The sequence below is a fragment of the Belonocnema kinseyi genome, chromosome 8, assembly GCF_010883055.1.
Source record: "Belonocnema kinseyi isolate 2016_QV_RU_SX_M_011 chromosome 8, B_treatae_v1, whole genome shotgun sequence".
NCBI lineage: Eukaryota > Metazoa > Arthropoda > Insecta > Hymenoptera > Cynipidae > Belonocnema > Belonocnema kinseyi.
The window spans coordinates 31,727,357-31,741,613 of NC_046664.1; the positions used below are offsets into that span (position 1 = coordinate 31,727,357).

A 14,257-nucleotide genomic window follows, 5' to 3' on the forward strand; every position below is an offset into this window, starting at 1 on the left:
TTAATACTTTGCGCGCCCAATCTTTGTGCTTTCCCCACATTTGTGCCCAGACCTTTTAAAATTAAAGGTCAGCAGAGCATCCGCAACTGCTTTTGGTGATTGTAAATTCTAACTCATAATTTTTTAAATATTTGTTTCTTATTTTGCATTAAATTTTATTCTGAGCTACCCTGAAAAAGGTATTGAAGCATATGTATTTTCATGTTCTTGTTTTTATAATTGAAAAAATTACGTACCTATAAAAAACAATTTTATTGCTCAACATTTTATTGAAACTTGTTGTCGTTTTTCCATAAATTTAATTTGTTTATTTTCAATCACATTTTTTACCATTTAAACTAAAAATACGTATCCTAGAATAAAGTGGTTCAGAGAAAAATTGTAGATATAATGTAGGCTAAAAAGGTTGTTAAATGAAATTTTAATGTAGCTTGTGAGTCAGAAAAAACAAGTTTTTACGGCGGTGTCTGCCTGCCTGGCGTCGTCGTCGTTGTTGTCTGTATACTGGATGACTTTCAAAAGAACAGTCAGATTGGATTGTGGTTTGGCACACAGTTAGAGGGAGCAAAAAGAAATATTGATTTCGTTAAACAGCCATTTTTGATGAAAATTCCTAAAGTTTTAGTTTTTCAAAACTTCTGAGGCCACTTTTTTCAATATTTGAAAATTGTATTGAAAGCCATTTATAGTACACAATAGTATAAACAATTTATACTTGAGACTTTTTTGATACATTAAAAATTACCCAAGTTTTAGGATTTTCAAAATCCCAAAAACCAAACGAAAATGAACATTTGAAGTCAAACAAAGAGTGATATGTGGAAAAATCATAAGTAGAAAGAAGTTACTTTTTCAAGATCCTACAAGATTATTTCATTTATGTTTTTTTATTTTTTTATGAATTTTAACGATATAAATTTATTGAAATGATACATGTTTCAGCGCAGCTAAGAATAAAATTTAATTTAAAATAAAAAAATCAATATTAAAGTAATCATGATAAATAAAATTTGTGTTTAATTATTCAATATCTGACTAAGCAATCCCAGGCTTAGTTACATAAAAAGTGTATTAAATTTGATATGAATCTGTTGAACATAATGTCAGTCTCGCGCCCTAGGTGCACTAAAACTCTCGAGCGAAGCTCTTTTAACAAAATAGAATTCACAATCACAAAATTACAGTAGTGGATGTTTTGAGTTTTAATTTTAAAAGGTTTGCGCAAGAATGTGCGTAAAATACAAAGGCCGAACGCGTAGCGTGAGGTAAATGCATAATCGAGCGCAAAACACGAGATAAAAACATCATCGAGCGCGAAGCGCGAGAACCAACAGTCTAGGTGCGCTCAAAGATTTTTTAAATATTTTTAATTTATTTTTATAACAAAAGTTTATAATTTTATGGATAGATCTTTTTCGCTTGAACAACTTTTGTCTTCTTATTGTTTTCTCCTTTTGTATCGTTTTTCCAAAAATCTAATTGTTTTGTTTTTAAAGTTGTTTTTTGCGATTAATACAAAAACTACACGTCTTAACAAAAAATTTATAGGTGACCAATTTGTAGCTCTTTTTCGGGTGATCAACTGTTTCTATTTTTTTCGTAGCTTGTGTTTCCAAAAATGTAATTTTTTAATTTTCAAAGTTATTTTTCACGATTCAAACAAAAACTATGCGTCCTATCAAAAACTGAGAAGTAACAAATCTGCAGCTCTTTTTTAGGGGACCTATTTTTTGTCTGTTTATTTTTTTTTTTTTGTGACTTGTGTCGCTTGTCCAAACATTTAATTTTTTGTTTAATGTTGTTTTTTTTAATGAAGCAGAGCAACGCATCCTATTAGAAAGTGCTTCATAACAAATTTTTAGATCTTTTTTACGCACAATTTTTTTTATCATATTTCTTGTATTTTTCAGTTTGACCGAAAAATGAAATTTCCTACTTTTAATTATTTTTTCGTGCGAAAAAAATTTGAATGTTTGATTTTACACAAAAATTCCTAAAATTGTTATGATAATCTTGTAGGACTTTCAAACGTTTTGCTAAAGTTTTTTCTTCTCCTGAGTTTCTTTCATATCGTACATTATTTGGCTTCAAATCTTAATTTTCTTTTCTCTTTTTTTTTAGTTTTACAAACGCTGTAACTCTGATAATTTTTTTTTTTCATTGAAGAAAGTTGTAAGAATAAATTTCACACTTTTCGTGTACTGCGTATAGCCATACATGGAATTTTTAAATCTTGAAAAAATGGTCTAAAAAATTTTGAAAAATCTCAAAGTTTGGTCTTTCGTTTTACTCCCTGAAAGCTCGTAACGAAACACAATCCAATCCGATTAGTCTTTCAAAAGTTATCCAATATACAGACGATGACAAGCACACCGACAGACAGATACAAACATAAAACCTTTTTTTTCGTATTCAGGAGGTCTCAAAACGAATTCAGTTTTCACATAAAACTATTACCTTCTCATTATGAGCAGAATGTAAAAAACTTCCAAATTCGTTTAGAATTGCGACATGCAGACCATTTTGAACCGTAAATACCAGATCCGTCCGACTGTGCAAGAGTTCTCAGGGTTAATCGCTCTAAAGCGTTCTGGGAGTCGTTCTCTTCATCTGTTGCTTCAGTACTCTAGTACTAACTGGATAATGTGAACGATCGGTCTCGCCATGAAGAACTATAAAATATTTCTTATCACGAGTGTCATGCATTTAATAATATTTTTTGCTAGTTTTTCATCAATTGAACAATACGTACTTCCTGGTGGACCTTCATGTGAGTGGTTCTCTAATCCTAATTCTAAACGTAACTGAAAAATTTCCTCCCGGAATAATAATTCATAAGCCAGACAAACATTAAGTAAGTCCTCTCTTAATTTCTAGAACAAAATCAATTATTTACTTACTAAATGAAAACATCTACCAAGTCCTAACCTTTTTTAAATATAAAAATTCCACAAAATATTTTCAAATTTGTTATCCCTAGTTCGAGAAATTGATGATTTCTGATGAAATTCATGATGCATGTGTATATTTTATTTTGTTTATAGTTTCCTCTTATATGAATAAATTAGATAGCTATTTTGTGTTGGAAAAGTATTGCTGTTCATAAAAATATATCACTGAATTAAGAAATATTTTCAAGTAATATTGTGTGGTGATGTTGTTTTGAGGGTGATTTGATGAGTCTAGATTTGTGAGGGAAAATGTTTGCTAGTGTCAAGTTTCATCGAACTCAAATAGTCAACCTCGTTAAGTGTCGATAATCTGCAAAACTTCCGCACCAGTTCGTCACGACCTCCATTTGCCTTTAGTCAGTATTACGCACGAGACAATTTCACTAGACTAAGCTTCGGATTCACAAAGTACTCTAGTTAGGTATAACGTTTATCCACTTACGACCCCATTCAAGACTGAGCTTCTCAATGTTACCTATTCAACTTCTCATTCTTCTGCACGGGAAAAAATTGTCGTGTGAAAAGTGTAGAAGTAGTCATAGAATCTTGGACGAGTACCAAAATTTGATCAATCTTGAACGAATTTTGGTGAGAGAATAAAAATGTTTCAATAATAAATGCAAACGAATTCTCTAATTCACAATATTAGGCTGGGGAAACAAGTTTTGTATTTAGGATCCTAAAATGAATTGTAGAATAGTTTCAAATATTTTTTATTCGGTTTAAAAGAATTTTTATGTGTAGGCACTTAGATGACCTAAGCATTCTTCCAAACGCCTGACGTATTTCAGGTAATCAGAAGAGATCGACCATAGAGATTCAAAACACATTAAGTGGATATGTAACGTAATAATTTTATTTTCATACAATTAACTAAATACACTTCTAACAAAAAATAAGAATAATAATTTTATGTCATATATGTAAGGATTCACACGACGTACAATTAATTTCAAAAGTTGCCTACCTTTAAAAAGATTTATAAAAACAAAAAAAAAGATCTACTATTAATTTCTTCAAATCTTGATGATGGCTTCCAAGTACACTTCAGAACAACTAATTTAGATTATAATTGTTTATTTAACAGTAGTTATTTAAAGGTTTAATTTTTCCTTTGTCTTTAGGGAAAAGTTACAATTTTTATTTAAACCTAATGATCAAGCTCTCATTTTATTCTTTGAAGGATTCTCTAAATTTCTATTTGGGTTGATTTTATTTTAAAAAATTAATTAGGAAACCATACATTTATTATGGTTTTAGACAATCATAGTTTGAAATTTAATTAACACCACCCAAATATAATTGTAGACAATCCTTCAAAGAATAAAATGAGGCCTTGATCAATAGGATTAAATAAAAATTGTAACTTTTTCCTAATGAGAAAGGAGAAACTAAAACTTTAAATAAGTACTGTTAAATAAACAATTTTAACCTGAATTATTTTCCACTGAAGTGTGCTCTATTAAGATTTACAGAAATCAATAATAGATTTTTTTGTCGATTTTATCAATCATTTTAAAGATAAGCATCTTTTCAGATTGATTCTGTGTAGTGTACCTCCTTAAATATTATATTTTCAAGCAAAAAAATAAATCAATTTTTACAAAACAGTTGAATTTGTAACCAATCAGATGAATGCACAACAAAATAATTGAAGTTTCAGATAAAAAATTAATATAATTCCTAACATCCATTAAGTGCAAGAAAGTTCTAACTTTTTATGATTTGGCATGGAAACAAATTTAAAACAATATAAATTGTTTAAAAAATTAAACAATGTCTTCGACAACAAAATTACTCCTAACATTAATTGTCACATTAATTCCAGAAAATACGAACTATTTATGATTTGGTAGAAAAACAAAAATTGTAGCAAATATAAATTGTTTCGACAAGTGAAAAATAAATTAATAAAAAATATTATTCTCATTGTTGATTTTTTTGACATTAATTCTAAAAAATACTGACTATTTATAATTTACGGGGAAAATGAACATTTCTTAACCAATTCAAATTTTCTTTTAATAATTTAAAATTTTTTAAAAAATACTCTAATCGAATAAAAAATGTATGCTACTTTTTCACCGGAATTTGGTATAGATTTCAAATATTCACAATTTTTAAACAATTTTAGATCATATTGATATTTTTTACTTGAAATCGGTTATTTTTAATAAAGAGCATTGCACTTAAAAGAGAATTTACAATCTTAAACCATTTTCTTTATGTTAATATTTTTTGTTTAAAATTTCCATTGTTAGTATAAAATTATATTTGAAAACATATTTACAATATTAACAATATTAACAATATATTACAATGTTAACGTTAAATCTGCTTATTTATATGTCCTCATCTTTCAAAAATTGAAGTATTCAAATTTAAAACTTTTATTAAACCGAATTTATCAAATTTATACGTTGCTCTTAAATTTTTATTTCTCATTCTGAAGGCTTTCCTCAGTAAACTTAATATTTGCAGATTTCTAAAATGCTCTCTAAAAACTAATAACAGTAAAAAATAATTGCTATTAAAATAATTTTTTTTAAATATTTTAACTTAACTTATTATTGTTAATAAAAATTTTTTATTGTGATCCTAATTATATTAAAAATTGCTATCCTGTTATCATTGTTATCATCTTAAATACATTATCCAAAACTGACTAAAATTAAAAATTTATTTTGGACAATGTTCTCATTTTACTATTTTATATAATTGCAGTTACACCTCTTTGGAACGAAACATGGACCGACAAGCTCAAACGAGATCTTCTTGTAAAATACGACAAATTTGTCAGACCTGCTCACCATTTCAATTCGACAGTTGTGACCCTCGACATAGAAATTCATCACGTATCATTGGCAAGTCTACGAGTCATAATTAATTATAAGACTTTATAATGGCAAAATAACCAATTGAAAAAATTAATTTACATGTATCTTGAAATTCTTTTCTCAAAAATTATGTGTTCTTATTTCATTATTTTAATTTTCTCATACTAAATAACTTTGATGCTTTCATACAAAAATTTAACATAAGTCAATTAATTATAAAAATATTTTTTCGAGTTAAGCATTTACAGAATTATTTTTCTTAAAATGTTCATGTTACACTTTTTCTAGTTAAGAGCCGATCGAAAACTATGTCACGATATATTGAACACTTTTTTCACTCAAAATTTTTTCTTTCATTTTATTTGATAAATTGCAAAAATAAAATATAAAAAAATTACAAACATAATATTTTAAAAGACTTTACAACCCAAAATGACCTCAAAACAGGGAAGTTGGGCGATTTTTCACAAAAATAAGGGAATGATGGGAGAAATTTTTTTTAATAAATTGAATGTTCAGGTAGCATATATTGAACTCAACTTAAAAAGCTTTAAATTTTTATTCAAAATATGTTGTATTTTCAAGACTATTTTTGGAATTTTTTATGAAAGAGTTGAGTTTTTAAGCTAATAAGTCGAAGATCTTAAAAAATACTTTACTTTTAAGCTTGAAAAGAAAAATTTTTAAATAAATAGTTCAATTTTTTTTTAAATTCATTTTAGACAAAACAGTTGTACTTACAAAAACAAATAACTAAAACTGTCAATTTTCAAGAAAATGAGAATTTCGAAAGACATTTTCGAATTTTTAAACAGAAAAGATTAAAAGAACTTTGTAACAAAAACGGTGACTTTTAAACCCAGAGAGACGAATTTTGTATCCAAAAAGATGAATTTTCAACAAAAGAGTTGAATGATCAAGAACATGTCTTTTGAACAAAATAGTAAAATTTTTAACAAAATTATTATATTTTTATAAAAGTAATTTAATTTGAAACCTACAAAGATCAATTTTTAGGTAAATAGTTGAATTTACAAAAAATCAATTATGAACCAAACAGTTATATTTTCAATGAAATAGTTGAATTTTCAAAAGAAAAGGACACATTTTCAACAAAATAGTCGAATTTTCAACATACAATGATGAATTTTCAAACAAATAGTTTAAATCTTAAACAATAAATATTAATCATCAGCCCAAAAATGTTGCATTTTAAGCCAAATAGTAGAATTTTCAAACCAAGAAGGCGAAATTTTGAGAAAACAGTTGAATTATTTATTAATCCAAAAAAAGATTTTTTAATTCAATCAAAAACAGTTGAAATTAACCATTAGAGTTGAGTTCTGGATTAAAAATAATAAATTCCTCAACTAGAGAAAATAAGATTTTCGAACCAAGAAATTGCACTTCTAATAAAAAAAGATCAAATTTCTACCGAAAGAGATTAATTTTCAATCAAGAAAGATTGTTCAATCAAAAAAAAGAATTATCTACAAAACAGTTGAATCTCCTACATTAAAATATAAACTTTCAACCAAAATATTAATTTTCAAGTAAGTAGTAGAATTAAAAAAAAGAACAGTTCAACAAAGAATAGAATCGTTATAGTTGTAGCTCAAAAAATTCATTTTTAACCCCAAAAAAGAAATTCTCAATAAAACAGTTAAATTTTCAACCAAAGAGTTGGATCTTAAACTAATAAAATTAATTTTTAACAAAGCATTTCAACTTTCAACTAAAGTCTTGAATTTCTAAACAAGAAGATTAATTTTCTGGAAAAAAATGTACAATAAAGTATTTCAATCTCCAACTAATGAAATGGATGTTTAAAAATCAAGTTCAACTTTCAACAAAATTTTTGAATTTTCATTTAAAAACAGATTTATATTTTAAATTAGAAATAGTTGAATTTAACCATTGGAGAAAAATCACCAACATGAAGTTTAATAGTTAAAATTTTAGCAATAAAAATATTTTAAGTTTAAATCAAAAACAATTAAATTCAAATAAAAATTACGATTTTTCAAGAAAATAATTGAATCCTCAACCAAAACATATTAATTTAAAATAAATAGTTGCACTTTCAATCCAAAAAGATTCCAATTTTATCCAATTTCTAACAAGTAACATGAATTTTCAATCAAAAAGATTTTTTTCATTTAACAGAGAACAAAAATTGTAACCAAACTGTTACAAAGTTGTAGTTCATAAAGTTTATTTTCAACCCAGAAAAACGAATTTTGAACAAAAAAGATCAGAAAATTATTAATCAAGTTTATAATTTTCAAATGTGATGTCACATTCAGCATTAGCCCCTCCTGCCAAAGCAGTGTGACGTAGCTTTTGAACTCTAATAAAGCTCATTAACTTAAAATTTATATTTTTTGAATTATAAATAAATAAAAGCATTATTATTCCTTTATTTACTTAAATTTGAACAAATATTTTAGTTCTGTGTGTCTGACTATGTGCTACATTATCTACACAAGTTCAGACACACCTTTTTAAGGAAATTTGACGCTCTTTCAGCTATTGTGGTTCCGATTTGTCTAAAGAATTTTTTCCCCAACAATATTATAATTCTTTTAATTTCAAGAAAAAAACAGCGTTTAGAAGTTATTTTCTGTTCAAAGAAATAAAAGAAATACAAAATTCATTAATTCGTCAATCTAAACTCCACATGGCAACTTTATTCAACTATGGCAACTTTAGTTAGCTAAACAGTGATTTCATGTTTGTCTGACTATGCGTTGAATTTTCTACTTAAGGACATTTTATAGTTTCTCATTCGACCAATTCATACATGTTATATTCAGCGACTTTGTAATGATAAAAATTCATATATATATATATATTGTGTTAAAATTTCGATAAATGGTTCAAAATCTATAAGGGCAAGTCCATCTTGCCTATCCGAGTTTTTATTTTGTTTAAATAATGCAATTTTATTAATTTTTTTATAGCAAGGGCTCTAAAGCCTTGCTCTTAGTTGCATTGCAAATTAAAGGTTTATAATAAAATTGCACTCCGTAAACAAAATAAAAAGTCAAATGACTCAAATAAGCACCCTTATTTTTTTTTGACCGTTTTTCAAAATATTAACACAATATTGATATTTTTCTAATTATAAAACCCCTGAATATAATAAGGGACCGTTCACATATTACGTAATGCAATTTCAACCAGTGTGCATCCTAATATCACTTTTAGAATATTCAAATATTACTGTCTAATTTTTTCTACATTAATAATTTCAAACTCAGAATAATTAGTTTATAAAATATTTATTTATTTATTAAACGCAGTCGTTTGTTTCTCTCTCACAATGCACCACATAAGCAGCGCTGCCAATATCAACACAACTCATCGCCAACATGAACCTAATAAAAGCCACGCTAAAATTTGAATCGATTATCGCATAAAATCGACGTTACGTAACGCAGTTGATGACCCCCCCCCATGTAACACTTCGTAACAAATCGCCTCCACCCCCCCCCCCCCCCCCCCCCCCTGGCGTGTAACGTAATATGTGAACGGCCCCTAAGATGTAATTGGTCACGTAAAAACTTGGTACATACCCTAAAGACTTCCTAATAAGGTATCCTAATATTTTCATAGGTAGAACGATTTTACATAAATTATCAAATTGAAAATTTCGTCAAGTTAAAAATTGTTTATTTTCTAGAGTTATATAATTCAGGATAAAGTTAATTTTCTTCAACTAGATTGCACAAGTTTGTCACCTTATTGTCTACTTTCAGGATAACAAGAAATATTCAATTTCAGGACGACATGAAGTCCGTCTTATCCGTACACTGCTTTTTGAAAATGGTAAGTAAAAAAGTTACCTGCTAAAAAGTAATAGCTTCCGACAAAGGATTTTACACAGCATATTCGATCAATTTTTATAGTTTTCAATTTAACTTTTAAATCAAAATTCAGGCATGGAAGGACGAGAAGTTAAAATGGAACGCTTCTGAATATGGAGGACTTCGACAGGCTCACCTAGGCATTCACGAAGTTTGGCAACCTGATGTCGTTTTATATAACAGGTTACAAAAAAATATGTTTGAGTAATATCTTTTTTTCACGCCGACAGTCTTTGCCATTGATCGAATTTTATTATAAAGAAAAATTATTCAATTGAAAATGCAGATTTTTATAAAACTTTGTATAGTGCTCTACGTACAAATGGAATGCACTTAGGTCATATGTTCCGGACGACCTTAAAGTTCACCATAAGGTCATTTGAACTCAAACAATCTTTTTTATGGTTATATTCCATAGCGAACAAACTTATGTGAGGATCACGCGTTGATGAGAGTCTCAACTTTGATCTTGACCCTGACCTGGCGGCCTTTTGAAGATTACGATCACTCAGGTCGGGTAAGTGAGGTCAATTTTTAGTGTTAACAAAAAACATAACCCAAGGAGTTTTTGAGGGCGCTACGGCTGAATCTGTATGTGATGAATGTGACTTTTGTTTTGAGCTTGATGATAACCTTGATGGTATTCATCTTTATTAAATCCTGTAATGCAAATGTAAAAGTCTTTGCTCTACTGACTTAAGAACTCGAAAATATAGGTTGCCATTAAAAAGTAATTGACCTTAAAATGACCTCGAAGTAATTTTAAAGGTCGTGTTGAATGTCACTACTGCATGTGCCTTGTTGAACTTCGCTAATGTAAGTAGACCTCGTATAAGGTTAAATTAAACCCAAAGTGACCTTCATCGTCGAATATTGACTTATGACCTTAATACATATTTTATTCATGATTTCCCTTTATTTCGATTGCCGGTGACAAGATGAAGCTTTTCATTATAACAAAAAGTTGATCTTGTAATAACCAGGAAAGTCATCAAGGTTAAAACAAAAGTCACAATCATCAGTTTAAATGATCGTAGGGTGACCTTTAAGATCATCCGGAACATAGGACCTAAGTGCATATTTGAATGTAATATTTTCGATTTTTTCGATTGCCGGTGTCAAAAAGGAGCGTTTTCATTTTTTTAATAGTTGACCTTGGAAAAACTATCAGGGTCATCCTCAAGGCAAGACTAAGGTCACTATCAGGTTCTTTGTTAAAAGTCACAACAGGAATGACCTTGACCTTCTGGAAAAATAGCTCACTTCAGAAAATACAAGTCTGTTCCGCTACTCTAGTTCCACCCTATATATATATACCGGGTCATCAAAAAGTATCGGACCCCCCCCCCCCCTATCAGCGAAAATATGCGTTTTCGCGACAAAAGTTTCAGGGTTTTGGACAAGGATCTGAATGGTGGCCTTGAAACTGACTTTGGCGTTGACCTTCAAGGTTATTTCAAGATCAAATTACATTTTTAAAACGGGAACCCCTATTTTTGACACCGCCAATCGAAAGAACGCAAAATTTTACGTTTATAGATACATCAAGATCATTTAACCCGATGACCTTCGAGGTAATTCCAGGGTCCTATAAACTCAAACAAGGTCTAGACGGCTGATTAGCGAAAATTTGCGTTTTCAGATCCTCGTCCAAAACCCTGAAACTTTTGTCTTGAAAAATTTCTCATGAAAACGCATATTTTTCGCTGATCAGCCTCTAAACCTTGTTTGAGTTTATACGACCCTTGAATGACCTTGAAGGTCATCGGGTCAAATAATCTCGATGCATCTATAAACGCAAAATTTTGCGTTCTTTCGATTGGCGGTGTCAAAAATAGGGATTTCCATTTGAAAAATAAAAGTTAACCTTGAAATAACATTGAAGGTCAATGCCAAGGTCAGCTTCAAGGTCACCATTCAGATCCTCGTCCAAAATCCTTAAACTTTTGTCTGAAAACATTTCTCACGAAAACGCATATTTTCGCTGATAGGGGGGGAGGGGGTCCGATACTTTTTGATGATCCTGTATATATGTGCAAATATATATAAGAGTATATGCTTTAAAATATAATCACTTTTAACTAAAAATACCGATTTCCGATATAAGATTCCAACATAACGCAAAATTGTTTCAAAAATTTCAATCTTCTTTCAACTGTTTAAAATGTAACTTCTTTTATTTCAATTAATAATGCCAATTTTCCCAAAAGAAAAATACTAACATAATCCAAAATTGTTCAAAGAACCTGAATCTTCTTTGAATCTGAATCTTGTTTGATCTTGTAAAATGTATTATTTTAAACAAAATAAGTCATGGAGTTGAATGTGTGATTGTAAGAAAATTAAAAGGACGAAAACAAAAATAAGGAAAGGCATTTAACGATTGCCTCCTTTTTTTTTAAATTCCTATTTTTTCTATTATTCTTTTATTTTGTATTTTTAAGAGAATGTTGCGCTTCGCTAGTTTTCAGAGGGAAAGGTAATTTATGGACTGCCTCTCAGATTGACCTGGGTTACCAGTTGGAATATAGTAGGACCTTTTGGGTCAGATCTCTTCGCATCTAAGTCTTCGGAAGGAAGTAGTCCCCACTCAAAAACTTTTTCTTTATAATTGTGATAGGCGTGATAGGCGCACGCGCAAAGACTCGCAGCAGAAGCCAGGTCTGACCTGGTCCGTCCCGATCCGACTAGTCCTACTTTAATTGAATGTTTCAGCGGTCTAGCAGTCAAGCAGATTACCAAGATTTTATTTCCCCTCGTAAATTACAGAAATTAAGTCTAAAATTTAAAGGCTGTTGTTTTCTACTTCTAGTGTGGCCATCAACGCAGTGGAACATTATGGGGATACCCATTGCCTTGTCGACGACGATGGGACCGTATTCTGGGTGCCACCCACGCAATTTCTTGCATTTTGTGATTTAGACTTGAGATTGTGGCCTTTTGACACGCACACATGTTCCCTCAAATTGGGTTCGTGGACATACTCAGGCGATCAAATTGATCTACACCTGTTTAAGAAGCCTATGAAGGTGGAAAGTTGATACACCATTTTATTATTCAGACATTTCAAAAATATATACTTTCAAAACTCGGTATCGTTTGAATCTGCAACCAATTTTTTTTATACGAAAAACTGGTTCAAGATGAAAAAAACTGAACTTTACAATATAGGCAGGGAGCGCATTAGAGCAACTATAAAGTTAGCTGTTGGGCACAGCTCGGATCCCACATGCGGAGAACCGTCGGCTTGGAAGAGAAGGTGTCGCGAAGCAGTGTGTGTGTCCAACAGAGATGGGTTGTGACATGTCACTCGAGGTTTTCTACGTATAATACATAAACGACGTAATATACGTAGAAAATAGTAAAATACTATGTATAATACATATCAAAGATGGCGAACGTTATTAACTTGGGCGATACTGCATTTGACAAATTTGAATAATTGACATAACCTCTTATAAAGCTGTTCAATCGATTTAATTTTAATTTTAAGAATAAAAATGTTAAGAACAAGTGTAAAAAAAACATTTCAGGAGGGGAAACCGTGGGAAACCAATCATTTCGAATGTGAACAATTAATTACACTCGTGTTCCACTTGCTCGAAAACGTTGCGGATTTTGAAGGACAATAAACACGTACATTATTATTATTTTTGGGTAATTTCTTTAGGAATGTGATAAATAATTACGAATACTGAATTAATTGCTCAATATTAGTTATTTCTAGAAGGCAATTGGCTATTTTTAGAGTAAAGAATTCAAAAATCCCGCTCATATAGTCACGTGATCAAATGTAAAATACATTTGTAGAAAACTAAGGACAAATTCCAGGGCTTTTCGTAAAAGCACTGGGTAGATACCATTTAATATAAGTGATGTACATAGCCATCCCTGGTGCCCAGTAGAATTCTGAGTCGGTTATATTACTTTGAGAACGGTAACGAGAGTGAGGATATCACCGAGAATATAACCGAGAAAAACATTCTCTGAGAATTTATGAGAATATAGGAATTTATTTTAATTGATGGAAAATTGCATTTTTTGGCTAACTTGGAACGATTTTTTAATGTTGAAAACACATTTTAAGTACATAGTAAGCATCCGGTCCAGTATTTGAAGTAGAAACCCCTTTTCCAAGAAAGTATTGCTATTATTCGTTCCAGATGAATCTGAATGTATATTATAGGTTATGTCGGCGCTAAGCTTGCCAAGCATGAAACAGTTTTTAGTTTTTAGGAACAAAATATTTTATCATAAAATATGTATTTAAAATATTATCTTTTTAAAATATAGATAGAACGTGCATCACCTTTTAAGCAAGTGATTAAAAGAAAATTATTCAGTTAAATTTGATAAATAAAATAAATTTTTGAGCGTAAAGCTACGATTAAAAAAACACTTTACCAATAAATACCAGGATGAAATATTTTATACTTTATAGATATAAAGCTGACAATTTAAAAAAGGATTAGCGCTTGGTATTTAATAATTTTCTTATTTAATGCTAGTATTTATTAAGTAATGTAAGGGAATTGAATTTTGAGGTTAGAGTTTTAGTCAAACAGTGTTATTTAATTAATAAGCTACTGTTTTGCATATT

The 14,257-nt window shown here is 29.6% G+C and overlaps 1 protein-coding gene across 2 annotated transcripts in view; it reads left to right on the top strand.

Moving 5' to 3' along the window:
* Nucleotides 1-2,615: 2,615 nt before the first annotated feature.
* Nucleotides 2,616-14,257, top strand: part of LOC117179028 (acetylcholine receptor subunit alpha-type acr-16-like) — a 30,955-nt gene continuing 19,313 nt past the window's right edge. Inside the window, exons 1-5 of one of the 2 annotated variants that reach the window (XM_033370650.1) lie at nt 2,616-2,770; nt 5,676-5,815; nt 9,575-9,619; nt 9,731-9,840; nt 12,470-12,689. In XM_033370650.1, the coding sequence (XP_033226541.1) occupies nt 2,665-2,770; nt 5,676-5,815; nt 9,575-9,619; nt 9,731-9,840; nt 12,470-12,689 (621 nt within the window). In that variant the 5' untranslated portion in view covers nt 2,616-2,664. The remainder of the gene's footprint in view (nt 2,771-5,675; nt 5,816-9,574; nt 9,620-9,730; nt 9,841-12,469; nt 12,690-14,257) is intronic. The other variant, XM_033370651.1, reaches the window with a different exon arrangement.